This window comes from Exophiala spinifera (genome assembly GCF_000836115.1).
Source record: "Exophiala spinifera strain CBS 89968 unplaced genomic scaffold supercont1.4, whole genome shotgun sequence".
Classification (NCBI taxonomy): domain Eukaryota; kingdom Fungi; phylum Ascomycota; class Eurotiomycetes; order Chaetothyriales; family Herpotrichiellaceae; genus Exophiala; species Exophiala spinifera.
In genome coordinates, this window is record NW_015622516.1 from 493,730 (window position 1) to 506,071 (window position 12,342).

The 12,342-nt window shown below is 51.7% G+C and overlaps 5 protein-coding genes across 5 annotated transcripts; 3 read left to right on the top strand and 2 right to left on the bottom strand.

Moving 5' to 3' along the window:
- Positions 1-215: 215 nt before the first annotated feature.
- Positions 216-2,255, bottom strand: PV08_05362 (uncharacterized protein; the record flags this gene model as incomplete). Its single annotated transcript, XM_016379706.1, has 3 exons — positions 216-945; positions 1,013-1,508; positions 1,562-2,255. The coding sequence occupies 3 exons, from the start codon at positions 2,253-2,255 to the stop codon at positions 216-218; spliced, it is 1,920 nt and encodes a 639-aa protein (XP_016235533.1).
- Positions 2,256-2,981: 726 nt separating this feature from the next.
- PV08_05363 (uncharacterized protein) lies at positions 2,982-4,662 on the top strand (the record flags this gene model as incomplete). The annotated part of the gene is made up of 4 exons (XM_016379707.1): positions 2,982-3,010; positions 3,064-3,404; positions 3,484-3,579; positions 3,647-4,662. 4 exons carry the CDS (start codon positions 2,982-2,984, stop codon positions 4,660-4,662), a joined length of 1,482 nt encoding a protein of 493 aa, XP_016235534.1.
- Positions 4,663-7,134: 2,472 nt separating this feature from the next.
- On the top strand, positions 7,135-8,445 carry PV08_05364 (uncharacterized protein; the record flags this gene model as incomplete). Its single annotated transcript, XM_016379708.1, has 1 exon — positions 7,135-8,445. One exon carries the CDS (start codon positions 7,135-7,137, stop codon positions 8,443-8,445), a length of 1,311 nt encoding a protein of 436 aa, XP_016235535.1.
- A 1,256-nt stretch (positions 8,446-9,701) lies between these two features.
- PV08_05365 (uncharacterized protein) lies at positions 9,702-10,301 on the bottom strand (the record flags this gene model as incomplete). Its single annotated transcript, XM_016379709.1, has 1 exon — positions 9,702-10,301. The coding sequence occupies one exon, from the start codon at positions 10,299-10,301 to the stop codon at positions 9,702-9,704; it is 600 nt and encodes a 199-aa protein (XP_016235536.1).
- A 732-nt stretch (positions 10,302-11,033) lies between these two features.
- PV08_05366 (uncharacterized protein) lies at positions 11,034-11,795 on the top strand (the record flags this gene model as incomplete). The annotated part of the gene is made up of 1 exon (XM_016379710.1): positions 11,034-11,795. One exon carries the CDS (start codon positions 11,034-11,036, stop codon positions 11,793-11,795), a length of 762 nt encoding a protein of 253 aa, XP_016235537.1.
- Positions 11,796-12,342: the final 547 nt, after the last annotated feature.

A 12,342-nucleotide genomic window follows, 5' to 3' on the forward strand; every position in this document is an offset into this window, starting at 1 on the left:
GATCCGTTTCATCTACCGATCTCAATATCGCCGGTCGATGATGCATTACAGCTACAGTCGATTGCACGGTTACAGCCGATCGCGTCAGACCAGAGGCTGATTTTCGTGCTGTGCACAGAAACCCTAGCCGGGAAAAAAGCGCCTATCAGAGTTATCAATGTCCGAGGATGACACTCGGTAGCCCTTTTTTGCCGTCGGAATTGCAGGTAAACATCTCAGGGACAGCTGGGCAGGGGCATGTCAAGGTGGGCTCCACATAGATCCTTGAGTAGCCTATCATACATATTATCTCGGTATAGAAACCTCCTGAGAACCGTTCGCATCTCACCCAGCGTCTGGAACCCTTCTGCCTGGACCACTTGGTGTATTTTGACTGCGAACCAGATTTGTTCCGTTTGCCCGTTGGATCCGAGATACCCAATAAAGAGGACCCAAAACAAAACTGTGCGGTGGGATCCCCAGAGGGTAGCCATATCCGAGGACTGTAGTGCTGCAACCAGCCGTGCGGTCATCGACTGTAGCAGGTACTTCGAGGGGGCTCTTCGAATAGCGCTGTTGAGATAGATAAGAGCCGCTACTCGCCATGCGTCCTGACGATGGCCATGTGGCGAGACGTTGACATCCCTCGGCGAAATTGAAAACGATACAATGTTGTGCTGTACTTTGGCATAAGTGTCCTCTCCAAACTCTCTCATCGCCGATGTGACTCTGCGGGGAGAATGACTGTTGAGCTCGACCAACTGCGTTAGATTCTGCAAGCAGTCTTCCACACCTGCGAGATGTTCACCCAAAAACTCCTGAAGATGATCGTCCACGGTTGATTTGCGAAAGGTCTGAATCATTGTCTTTGCTTCGGCTGTCAATTTGCCTCCGCGATAAAACCTGCTTCTGAACAGCGGCAGAAATGGAGGCTTGTTCCGCATCCAAGCCATTAGACCATCACCTCTGACCACAAAAATCGTCAGGCTTAGACATTTGAGAAAGAGTAAACATTTCGTTGTACAGAACTCACTTTGAGACATGGTATGCAGCCTGACGAGGAAGTGTGTCAATTCCTCCTCTCATTTGAACCATTCTGATGATGCCGTTGTGATGCGCAGCGAACTGTTCCTTGCCGCCCTTGGTCTGTGGAATGCGTTCTCCGTCAACATCTTGGTAAGCGAAAGCGCCTAAAGTGTAACCTACCGCAACTCCTGCCAGGTGGCAGCTTGTGACAATAGTCGAACAGCTCAGAGCTTCTTTCGAATTTTCCAATCTACGTTGCAAAAATTTCACAGCTTCGAAGAAGTGAAAGCCAGCTTCCCGTTGCGATCGCGCAGCTTCTTCGAGTTCGTTATTTTTAAGCCGTCGTGCAGATATTTCCCAGGCTGCGTCTGCAACGATAGCGTGCATGCAACCTTCATCGTTGACCATACCCCTAAGTATATCAATCAAGGTAAACGCTGCCACGCTTTTGTTGGTTGTCCCGTAGAGCGGGGGATTTAACACAGGAGCAACAATTTCCAGGTCTTAATGAATTAGTCAGCAGGTGACAACCTATCCTCTCTGCTGGCGTCCTTACAGTGATTAAGTAATTCATGAACACGATGGGTGATCGGTGCCAAAGTGGTAGCAAAAACATCAAAAGACTCTGCCAAGGGAGCGTTGGGCAAGCCGTCATATTCGATGTCGAAGTAGTCAGAGTCGTGGTTTCTGGGAAATCTCGAAAGACCGCAATGAACACAGACAAGAGTGACACCCTGCGATGTACGTTCGAACGGCGATGATATCGCCAGAGGAGCACCTGTCCCTTGGCTGCTGGGGTTGCCATTTGTGTCAGCATGGGTTTTCGGGCGTTGAATCTGGAGCTCGGTAGATCTCTGAGTCGCCTGGCCGGCTAAGGCCCAAAGAGGACCTTTCTTCGAAGTACGTCTTCTCTCGTGTACTTGGCGCATAGCATGAGCCTTGATCCTGCTTCGGTCCTGAACCGAGATGTGATGACAAGGGCTGTGGACACGGATGATCTGCAGGTCCACGAACGATCCACCTTGCGTCCGATCTGTGCTGACGGCCAGTTCCCTGGACGTTGGCGGGTTCCGCCTTTGTTCCAAGAGCCCGCGTGTCTTGGCAGGAATCGTAGAGCTCCCTGAGATATTCATGCCCGCATTTATTGGGAGATGAGCGGACGTTGGCGGCTCATGCAGATCCAAGAGACTGGGCACTGCCGGTGGATTCAACAAGGTAAGGGCGTCATGCTGATCATTCGCCGGAGACATAACGACGATTCCTGCGTTCGATTGCGCTTGCAGGTATTCGGCATTTCTTTGGATTACGAAAGACACAACAGCAAACGAGCACGGTTTCAGCCCATGTTGATATATGGTGGGCAGTTGCTTTATCGAAAATTGGGAGCCGCTTGGCCTCGGCTCCTTGAGACCTTCTCTCAGCCTTCAGGCCCACGGATCGGAATTCACAGCTCTCGCGACCGATAAGAGACCCCCGAAGTGGGTCTCCGATAGCAGCGCCGATTTCTTTCGTAAGCCCTTTTAGGCTTCCGGACAAATCCAAACACGGCCGCCTCGTGAACAAGTTTCCGGTATGTTATCGACTAGTCCTCTTCGGGTACTACAGCTTCTGTATTCGGTTAACGGGGGCACCTCGACTTTTGTCAGCCTGGTGCAGAGTCCTCTTGTGGTCAATCCCGTGGCACACAGAAGGGCGGCTCTGGCACTAGTGCTGTCGGTTCAGAGAGCCAACAGATGTTGTTGTATATCTTGCAACCTGCAAAGCGACAGAGATCGAGATCGAATAAATTTCCAATGTGTATCGCAGCTAGAGAATAGCCACAGTGCGATATGGCAGAGAATTCACGCGTTCTACAAACTGGGGCAATCTTGCCTTGCGCCGCCGTATAAGAAAAGGGAAGTGTAGTTGTCCTTCTCCCGAGCAATCTAGGCAGACAATGGTTCTGGTCAGTCACCTTAACGAAATCATCCAGCCAAATGGCGCTGATAAACGTGCAACGGACATCGTGCGTACGAAGGGCCTGGGCAGTCTTGGATGTCCAGCTAATTAGACACGCAGGCCCCTGTCCCAAACTGCTATCGTCTCCATTGTCTTCTTTTGCTGTGTCGGCCTCACATCCGCAGTCTCGGGGCTGGGCGCTGGAGGTAGTCACCCCAGGAACATACCCGTTGTTGACCGCATCAACGCACTTCTCTGTGCCTGCATGGTTCTCTCAGGTCTCGTCTCGGGAAGCTTTATCAACAAGCTAGGTCCTAGGGTTTGTCTGGTTTTCGCCGCAACAGGATATCCCATCTACACAGGAGGCCTATGGTGGCTGGATTCTGGCCGTACCGCAGGATTCTCGTACTTCTGCGGTGCTCTCCACGGTATCACGGCCGGTCTATTCTATTCTACTGCAAGTATGAAACCCGTCCCATGATTCCACCAACATCACTCAGGTATAAGAGGTCCTTTGCGAGCCGTAATAACGCCAAATAGCCTACATTGTCAGTTGCTACTCAACGGAGCAGGTGAGGGGAGCATACGTATCCTCTGTCTGGGTCGCCTTTGCCCTTGGGTCGGCCATTGGCTCAGGTACGACTTTTTTCTCATGTACACGGAATCCGTGAGCACCTTGACTGATGCGATGCCGCTTGCGCAGCCACTGTCCTTGCCATTACGATCCATTCTGGGGTGTCAAAGAGCCACGTACCGCCAGCTGTCTACATCACAGTCATTGTTATCCAATCTTTTGGTGTTTTAGTTGCCTGCCTTTTGAGCGACCCATCCACAGTTCGTCGCAATGATGACCGTGCTGTTGCTTATTTTGCGAATCACTCTTGGATCGAGGAGCTAAGATGTATCTTCCGGGAATCTTTGGCATTGAAGACATTGGTTCCCTCCATGGCGTTTGCCGTCTGTCAAGTTCCCAATGGTTTCTTTGGCTCTGTCAATGCATTCTACTTCAACGCTCGCACGAGAGCCCTCAATAACGTAGGGTATTGGTCGACTACTGCGATTGGATCCTTAGTTGCTGGCCTATCTTGTGACTCATATCGACTGGGATATCGGCGCCAACGCGGGATTCTGGTTGGCGCCGTTGTTATCCTAATTATCTCAGGCATTTGGTCGGGCATATTGTTTCTACTGATCAAGCACGACCTCAATCGTCACGGATCTCCCCCTCACGTGGACTGGACAGATCGACCACTCTCGACATCCGTGTCTCCTCTGATTATTTTGACTCTCTCTGGTCTCGTGCCCGGTTCAATTACCGCGTATGCCCAGTGGCTGGCATCATCCTACTCAAATAATCCGGTCGTTCTGGCTCGGTTGATGGGCTATGTCGAAGCTCTTCGAGGGTTAGGTCAGGCTATCATGTACGCCTTAGACTCTCACAAGGTGGCATATCGAACCGAAGGCATCTTACTCTTCTCTTGTTTGATGTGCGGCGCGGTGTCTTGCGTGGTGGCTGTGGCAATCTACCCCAGCAACACAGAATACGGTAGCGACAACGCTGTGGTCATTCCTGAGGTCATTGGGTGTCATAGGAGCATCTTTGAGCTAAATCAATCGGATAAAGTCCGACAAGAAGCTGTTTCGGAGGACAGCGAGAAGAATCCAGCCAACTACGGCGTCATTTCTGAGAAAGCCGTTGGAAATGTTGAAGAACTTTAGCGCACCATAGACCTGGTTGTTGAAGTCCAACCGCGTCGATGTATCTTACTTCTTTCCTGATCGTCCCCCAGAAGTCCCCGACCCGTGGTCTTCGGACGTGATAGCAGGGCCTAGGATATCTCATGCAAATCACATCGCGTCAGAGTAGACTTAGACGAGAGGTAGAACAATAGAGAAGTCATTCTGTTGGCCCCCTTTGACAACTATACTCTTCCATCGGTTGAGGTCAGATGTAGATCCGTTCATTCTTCAGAGCCTAGAATGATTTCTTTCCAAAAGCCCTTGAGCCTGAAGTATTGTCAATTCCGGATATTACTCAATAGTCGATGGACACCCACTTGAAAAGCAGCAAACTCGACCACGCGTCCGGAGAGGCGGTTGAGAATCCCAATACACAATATGACCCAGAAAGGACATCGAACCAATTGATGGATGGTCCGTGGAGCTCTGGTGGTCTTGGGGCAGCAGACGTTATGGCCCAACACCGAATCTGGGCCTTTTGTAGAAAAATTGGGCTTGAGTCGGTGATATCAGCCTAGAGAGTGTGCGACCTGACCAGTCTATGTTATGCGACAAATACTTCGCGCTCGCAGTTGTATCTCCTAGCACTCACTCTAGATGTGGTGAAAGCGGTTTGGCAAAGAAATTTTATCATGCGAATCTGTTCGAATGGTACGCCGGTAGATGAGTCGTACCCCAATGACACAAGCTTTAGATATCTCTCCAAGCGATATCAGGCTACTCGGAGCCACGCTTCGACAATGTCCAGATTCTAACGACTTTTACCATGCATTTTCCGCCGTGTGGTCAAGTATCAACAAACCCATCGGGAACAAACCAAGGCCGTTGACATCGTTTAGCCAGTTTTGCTAAAAAAATTCCTCCTCTTCGACGGACACCTGAAAACCCCTCCATTGTGGTCACGTATTGGATACTAGGATCTCTTCTTGACAGAGTTGCCTACCTGGACGGCTTCAACGTGGGGCTACGCTCTGCCAGGTTGATAGCGGCACTCATCGTCGCTGCAAAAAACGTTGTGCTGGTCTGGCGGCTTCGGGTGAGCGTAAATGGCATTCCTCGTCGGCATTCCCAGCTTCTTGTACGTCGCCTGGTATCGCATCGTTGAAGATACAGGTGCTGATGCTGCGACAGCTAAGGAAATCAAGCTTGAAACATGGTCCTCGTCTGCTGGAGAGACGACATGGCTGTAATGATCACACAAACCCCTTGTCGTTGGGGATACGACCGCGCATCGAACCGCTTCCTCAAACAATGCCCGCGGAGGAAGGCATTGGCAATGCATGCCAGTAGTGCTATCGCGCTATCGCGCTGCTCTGGCATATACTGGACGTTACGACGGAATGGGAATCGTCACAACCAGCGACACCCCAGGGGAAGAGTACAATACAGTCCTCATCGGATGTAATCAACTTCTTTATGGCTATTGCTCCCCTTGGTAAGATGAAACCAGTTGAGATGAGATCCGAATGTAAAGTAGATAGTTCGCTCTAGCGAAGAGCATTCCTAAGGCCCAGGAGTCGGCATGTAAGCATGTTCAGCGTCCAAAGACTTGATTCGGGGACTATTATGTTGAAAGGGACACTTCATGTTATGCAACGCTCTGTTCTAGGCGATGTCTGGGGGCTAAAAGGGATGTATTGACGAGTCTGACCTCCCTCTCTCGGAGGGGAAGCCCTCCTTGTGAAGGCCGAGAATATAGTCATATATGACTAGAAACAGTGAATTGATGGTGTTGCAAAAGTTGTAAGGAACGTGAGGGCGTCGGCGTTCCGCCGGAGGCGCTAAGACGCTAGGCATGAGTATTTGGCTTGTAAAGACAGTGCTGACAGCGCCCGCAACTCAGCCTAGTTCAACACTTCAATCCTGCCTGTGGACACTCCTTGGAAACTCACCGATTATCCTAGTTTGATCGATTTGAACCCCAGAATTTGAGGAGATTGGAGGGAGTATATGAAGAAAATCGCAATCTTGTGCTAGTTTTATTTGATTATTGGTAGGAGAAATTTTGTTCTTCGTGTGACAAACTGATAGATTTTCCTGATCCGGCAGTATGGGCAACTTGACCACAACATCAGACCACGGCGAATGAGAAGAATCCATTGTCAGGCCATTTATCGCGGCGTGACGGTGATTCGTGCGGCTGGACCTTCTTCACTCCTTCACGATACCGATAAATGCTTATCCGTACCCACCAAGGGCCAAATCTAGACCAGTCGGCTATTCTCTCCGATCAATAATACCAGAGGCTGTAGGGGAGTGGACGTTGACCTTGGACCCTATGCGGAGCATGTTCCAAGATGATAGATCATCTCAGCATATAAAGAAGAAAGTGCGACTTATTCTGTCAAACTGTCTCCTCCAACACTCGACAAGGGCCGAATCTGAGTCGAGATCAGACGGAGAAAGAATCACGATCTTTCGCGAGGAATTGATTGAGATACGACAACTACAATGTCGCCTTCAACAAAATCCTCATCCATCCTGATCGTAGGAGCCGGCACTTGGGGCTGCAGTACGGCTCTACACCTCACGCGGCGCGGGTACACGGACGTGACGCTCGTCGACCCGTTCCCCGTACCGTCGCCCATCTCGGCAGGCAACGACGTCAACAAGATCGTCGAGCAGGGGCAATTCTCTGAAGGCGATGACGAGGCGTGGGTGTCGAAAACCCTGCTCACGAGCGCGACGCAAGGATGGACCTCGGACCCGGTGTTTTCCCCTTACTACCATGACACGGGGTACATCGTGGCGGCGAGCTCCAAGGACGGGCTGAAGCAGCTTTTCGACCGCGAGCGGCCGGACGTCAACAAGGAGTTTGTGCACCTCGACGATGCCGCGGCGTTTCGCAAGACCATGCCCGAAGGCGTGCTAACGGGCGACTTTGCGGGCTGGAAAGGCCTGTACAAGTCGACGGGGGCCGGGTGGGTGCACGCGCGCAAGGCGCTCGTGAGCTGCGCCAACGAGGCCAAGAGACTGGGCGCCAGGTTCGTCGTGGCCGACGTCACGGAGCTGCTGGTCGAGGCCGGCGACGTCAGGGGCGTGAGGACAAAGGACGGCCGCGTGATGCGCGCGGACACGACCGTCTTGTGCGCGGGCGCCAACTGCGACAGTCTCCTCGACTTCAAGGGCCAGCTGAGGTCGACGGCCTGGACGCTTGCGCACATCCAGATGACGCCGGACGAGACTCGGCTGTTCAAAAACCTTCCCGTGCTGTTCCACATTGAAAAGGGCTTCTTTATGGAACCCGACGAGGACAAGCACCAGTTGAAGATGTGCGACGAGCACCCCGGCTACTGCAACTGGGACACCAAGGCCGATGGGACCCGCGTCAGCGTACCGCTGACCGTGAACCAGATCCCCGCCGACGCTGAGCGCCGCTGCCGCGACTTCCTGCGCGAGACCATGCCGCAGCTTGCCGACCGGCCGTTTTGCTTCGCCCGCCTGTGCTGGTGCGCCGATACCCCCAACAGGTCGTTCCTGATCGACCGTCATCCCGAGTACAAGAGTCTTGTGCTGGGCTGTGGCGCGTCGGGCCATGGCTTCATGCACATCCCGACCGTGGGTGGATTCATCGTCGATGCCATCGAGGGCACGCTGGACCCACGTCTGGGCAAGAGTTTCAAGTGGCGGCCAGAGACGGCCGTCAATAGAAACTGGGAGGACACCCAGGCGAGGTTCGGCGGCCCGAATGCCATCATGGACTTGAGGACCGTAAAGGAGTGGACAAATATACCCCCTGAGCAACCCTTGGCGAGGCTGTAGGCAATGCCGTGGAACCGTTGGAGTCTGCCAAAGAGAGAAATCAAAATCTCAAAAGGGCAGCGGCGGCGTGCAAAGTAGTGTACTGTAATGTGCCCTTTGAGACTCTCAAGTACGGCCCAATGGATTCGGAGCTGATAGCTCACTTTGGCGCACCACGATGAGCGTATGAAGAGGTCAAATATAAGCGAGGTGACTTTACGAGTAGACGCGGACAACATTCGGTATTCGCTGCTGTAAGCTAGCCATCAGACGTTGAGATATCAAAAGAAGCTGGTTCATGGTCACGCCCTTGTCGCCTGATATTCTGAAGCGGTGTCTTGGTGAGTAGAGAGGACATATGGATAGATTGCCAATGATGCCAACTGAATTTGCAAGAATGAAAGCTTTGTTTCTCTGTTATTACACTGTGCCTTGGGCTGGACGGTTTACTCCTTGTTCCTTCTTAGAGCATCGCGGAACTACAACCCAGGGCATACTACATAGGCGACCATCTCGTAAAGAACACCGTCTCTCTCCTTTTCCGTTGGCATCGAGTCGCCAATGGCCAGCACGTCTTGGGGCATCGCATCTTCCATAAGTAAATGATGTTCGAAGAGCATCTGAGGGTATTTGTCGCAGGCTTCACAGTCAAAGTGCAGTCCTCAACATCTGTGATGCCAAACATGTGCCCCTAGAATGACCATCCCAAACATACTGATACCAGGCAGAGAAATGTAGGAGGAGAGAAGAATGTGGAAGTTTATAGTGGTAGAGCGGAGGAGTGCAGAAATCGCGGACAGAGCCTCGTTCAGCTGTTGAATGCTCGGTTCCAGCCAGGGTTCTGCATGTATTGTTCGTCGGATGCCTTGCTGCATGTGGTCTGGAAAGGAAGTGTGTGCCTACGTCTTGAAGTTTCGGTTTGTCTTGTTGGCACGCGTGAAGAGACGCCGACCTGTATGGGCGAAACGAGTAGAGTCTCCCCTAACTTGTAGACTTGCTTGGATAGTAGATGTACCCACATCTCAAGCTCCGCCGTCGAGCTGATTTCCCTTGTTGAAGATTTTCTCACACCTTTGGGAATGATTTGATGCTAGTGCTTGTAACAACCACGAGTGGCATGCATGTGCGAGTCATGTCCACGGCAGTATGTGTAAAAGCTCCTCGGTTTCTGCAAGAGCTATCTTTGCTCAGAATCATGCGCAGACCACACTTGCAGGTGTTGCCGATTGCCGGCTTACACCATGCACCCCATGTGTCGTTGTTGGCCATCAGATACATTATCTGGGCTGGCCTCTTTCATTGGTTTGCGGTTGCTGTGGACCTTTGGACTCTTTCCTGGCGAGGACAGTCGCCATCCATTCCTCAAAGTCTTCCTCCGCCTCCTTTTCAGTCTTGCCAGTACCATCGACACCTAAACCCCCTCTCAGCACACGTCGCGCATCGGCCATGTTGTTGATGCCAAAATACCACATCGTCCCTCCAGTTGCTATCATGGACATGCTCAGAACATTGATGGTGGCAATGTTCAATGCTTCCAAGGCTTCCATGGCACCACTGACTTTCTTCGCCTGCTCCGCCTGATGAGCTGGAGAGTTCGCATAGAATGCAGGATTTGCGGCCAGCCGTTTTCGAGCGAATGCTCTCCGTGTGATGAGAAGAGACACTGCGAAGAAAGCGATCCCGGCGCCTAAGATGACCTTTCCTCTGTCCTGCCGCTCGGCAGTTGTGGGAGACCTTAGCGGGCTGGGAGTTTCGGCTGCGGGTTCAGACTTCGTGGCAGGTTCCTCAAGGATTCGTTTGTCTAGCGTTGATGTCTCGGTAGGTGGAGGACTTGGTGCTGTCTTCCCCGAGGAGAAGATCGATGTGAACCACGACATGATATGATATCGACCGGAGGTGCCTGTATTCCTCAACGTCAAAAGCAGCTCGCTGCAAGCAAAAGGCTCTTCTCATTAGCTCGACCAAAAAGTTGATGTTCGATGTTCTACTCCAATTTGTTTGGCACGTTTGTCACAATCCGTAGCACGTGGTCTGATTACCTAATCGTCGAACTTGATATCGTGCATTTTTCCCACCCACCTCTCCGTCTCCTCCCTAAGGCTTTCTCAAATCGGCTTGCCTCGTCTCGGAGATGACGAAAGGACTCCTGTTCCTGTGTGACTTCAATGCATTCTGAATACACTTTTCTGGTTATCTATCGAGACTTTCTTGCCTCTGGATCAGGTCAGATCAAATGACATGCGTGGTGAACATTCTCTCCAGAGCGACCGATAACCAAATCAGGTAATGTACCAGGAGCCAATCAAAAAAACGATGACCTAAGCTAGCATCCTTGAGTTTCGAACGCGTGCTTTGTCAAGAAATATTTTGTGAAGTGGCTGGCCATGATCTTGATGAGGAAATTATTGTCTGTGGACATTGCTAAGAGGAGGCACAGAGAACAAAATACCAGGAAAGGCTAACGGCTCCTAGAGAGATATATATATGTCGTCGCAGCACCTCAGTTCGGCGTCAATCGCCATCAACATCAAAGCAAAACAACGAAACTCGTCTCAAGAGAAAGAGTTGATACCCCTCACAGACATAACAAGTCTCTCAAGGACGCTGATATGGCGTACGATACCACTGTGCTCATCACCGGAAGCAAGTCTGGCATCGGCCGAGGCCTGCTTACGGCATATGCCGCCAGACCTAACACACTTGCCATTGCTGCGATCAGAGACGGGCCCGACTCTACCCCTGCGTCCTCATTGACAAACATTCCAGTCGGTCCAGGTAGCAAGATCGTCGTGGCCGAGTACGATGCCAGCTCCCACACAGCCGGCACGGATCTTGTCAAGTATCTTCAGACAACCTACAGCCTCGGCAGCCTCGACGTCGTTATCGCCAATGCCGGCATCCTGAAGCACTTTGGTCCTGCTAGTGAGGCTTCGCCAGCCACCATTATCGAGCATTTCGAAATCAACACCCTGGCACCCATTTTGTTGTACCAAGCCACTCAGCCACTCTTGAATGCCTCACGTCAAAACCCGAGGTTCTTCATCATATCTTCCAGTATTGGTAGCAACGGACTGCAGGACCACTATCCTTTGCCGATGATCGCTTACGGCACGTCAAAGGCTGCGGTTACCTATGCCGCAAGTCGCATCCACCGAGAGGAGAGTCGCATAACCATTGTCCCCGTTCAGCCAGGGTGGGTACAGACAGAAATGGGAAACAAAGCTGCTGCGCTTGCGGGGATGAACGCGGAAGACGTCCCAGTCACTCTCGACGAGAGTGTGAGTGGGCTCATTTCTTTGTTTGACAAGGCCAACAAGGAGACACATAGTGGGAAGTTTTGGGACCACACTGGAACGCAGCTGCCATGGTGAGATTGCGGAAGTGAGGTGGTCAGCGATATTAGTACCAACAACGCAGGCGCCAGTGAGCAGAAACAGTTGACCTTTTCGGGATTCGAGGATTGCGTAATTAGTTAGTTGATTTGAACATCGTCACCAACAATTTTCTTCTTTGTGTCACTCAGCAGCATAGCCTGCACAAGATGTCTTTGGTGAAATCCTTGGCCTTCATATATGCATGATGGTTATGCATCCTTCAAGCGAGTCCTGTACCGTACGGTATGTTGAGCTACCTAGTAAACGTTCTTCTAGCTAGTGTGTCCTGGCCAAGCCTGATGGCCACGATGTCCCTTGATCGACAACCATTGCCGACAAAGTTGCATTTGGCGCCAACAACGCCTATAGATGCCCCCTGTGTGATGTAAGGCAATTTACAGATACCTTCAGGCCACAAGCGATAGCGCCTTTTACGCGAACATCGCACTTTTGCAAACGAGCGGTAAGCTTCAGCCACGCTCCATAGGATGTCTATTCCTTTAGCTCGCGGGGATGTTGCAGCCGCCAGCCAGTAATGCTGCAT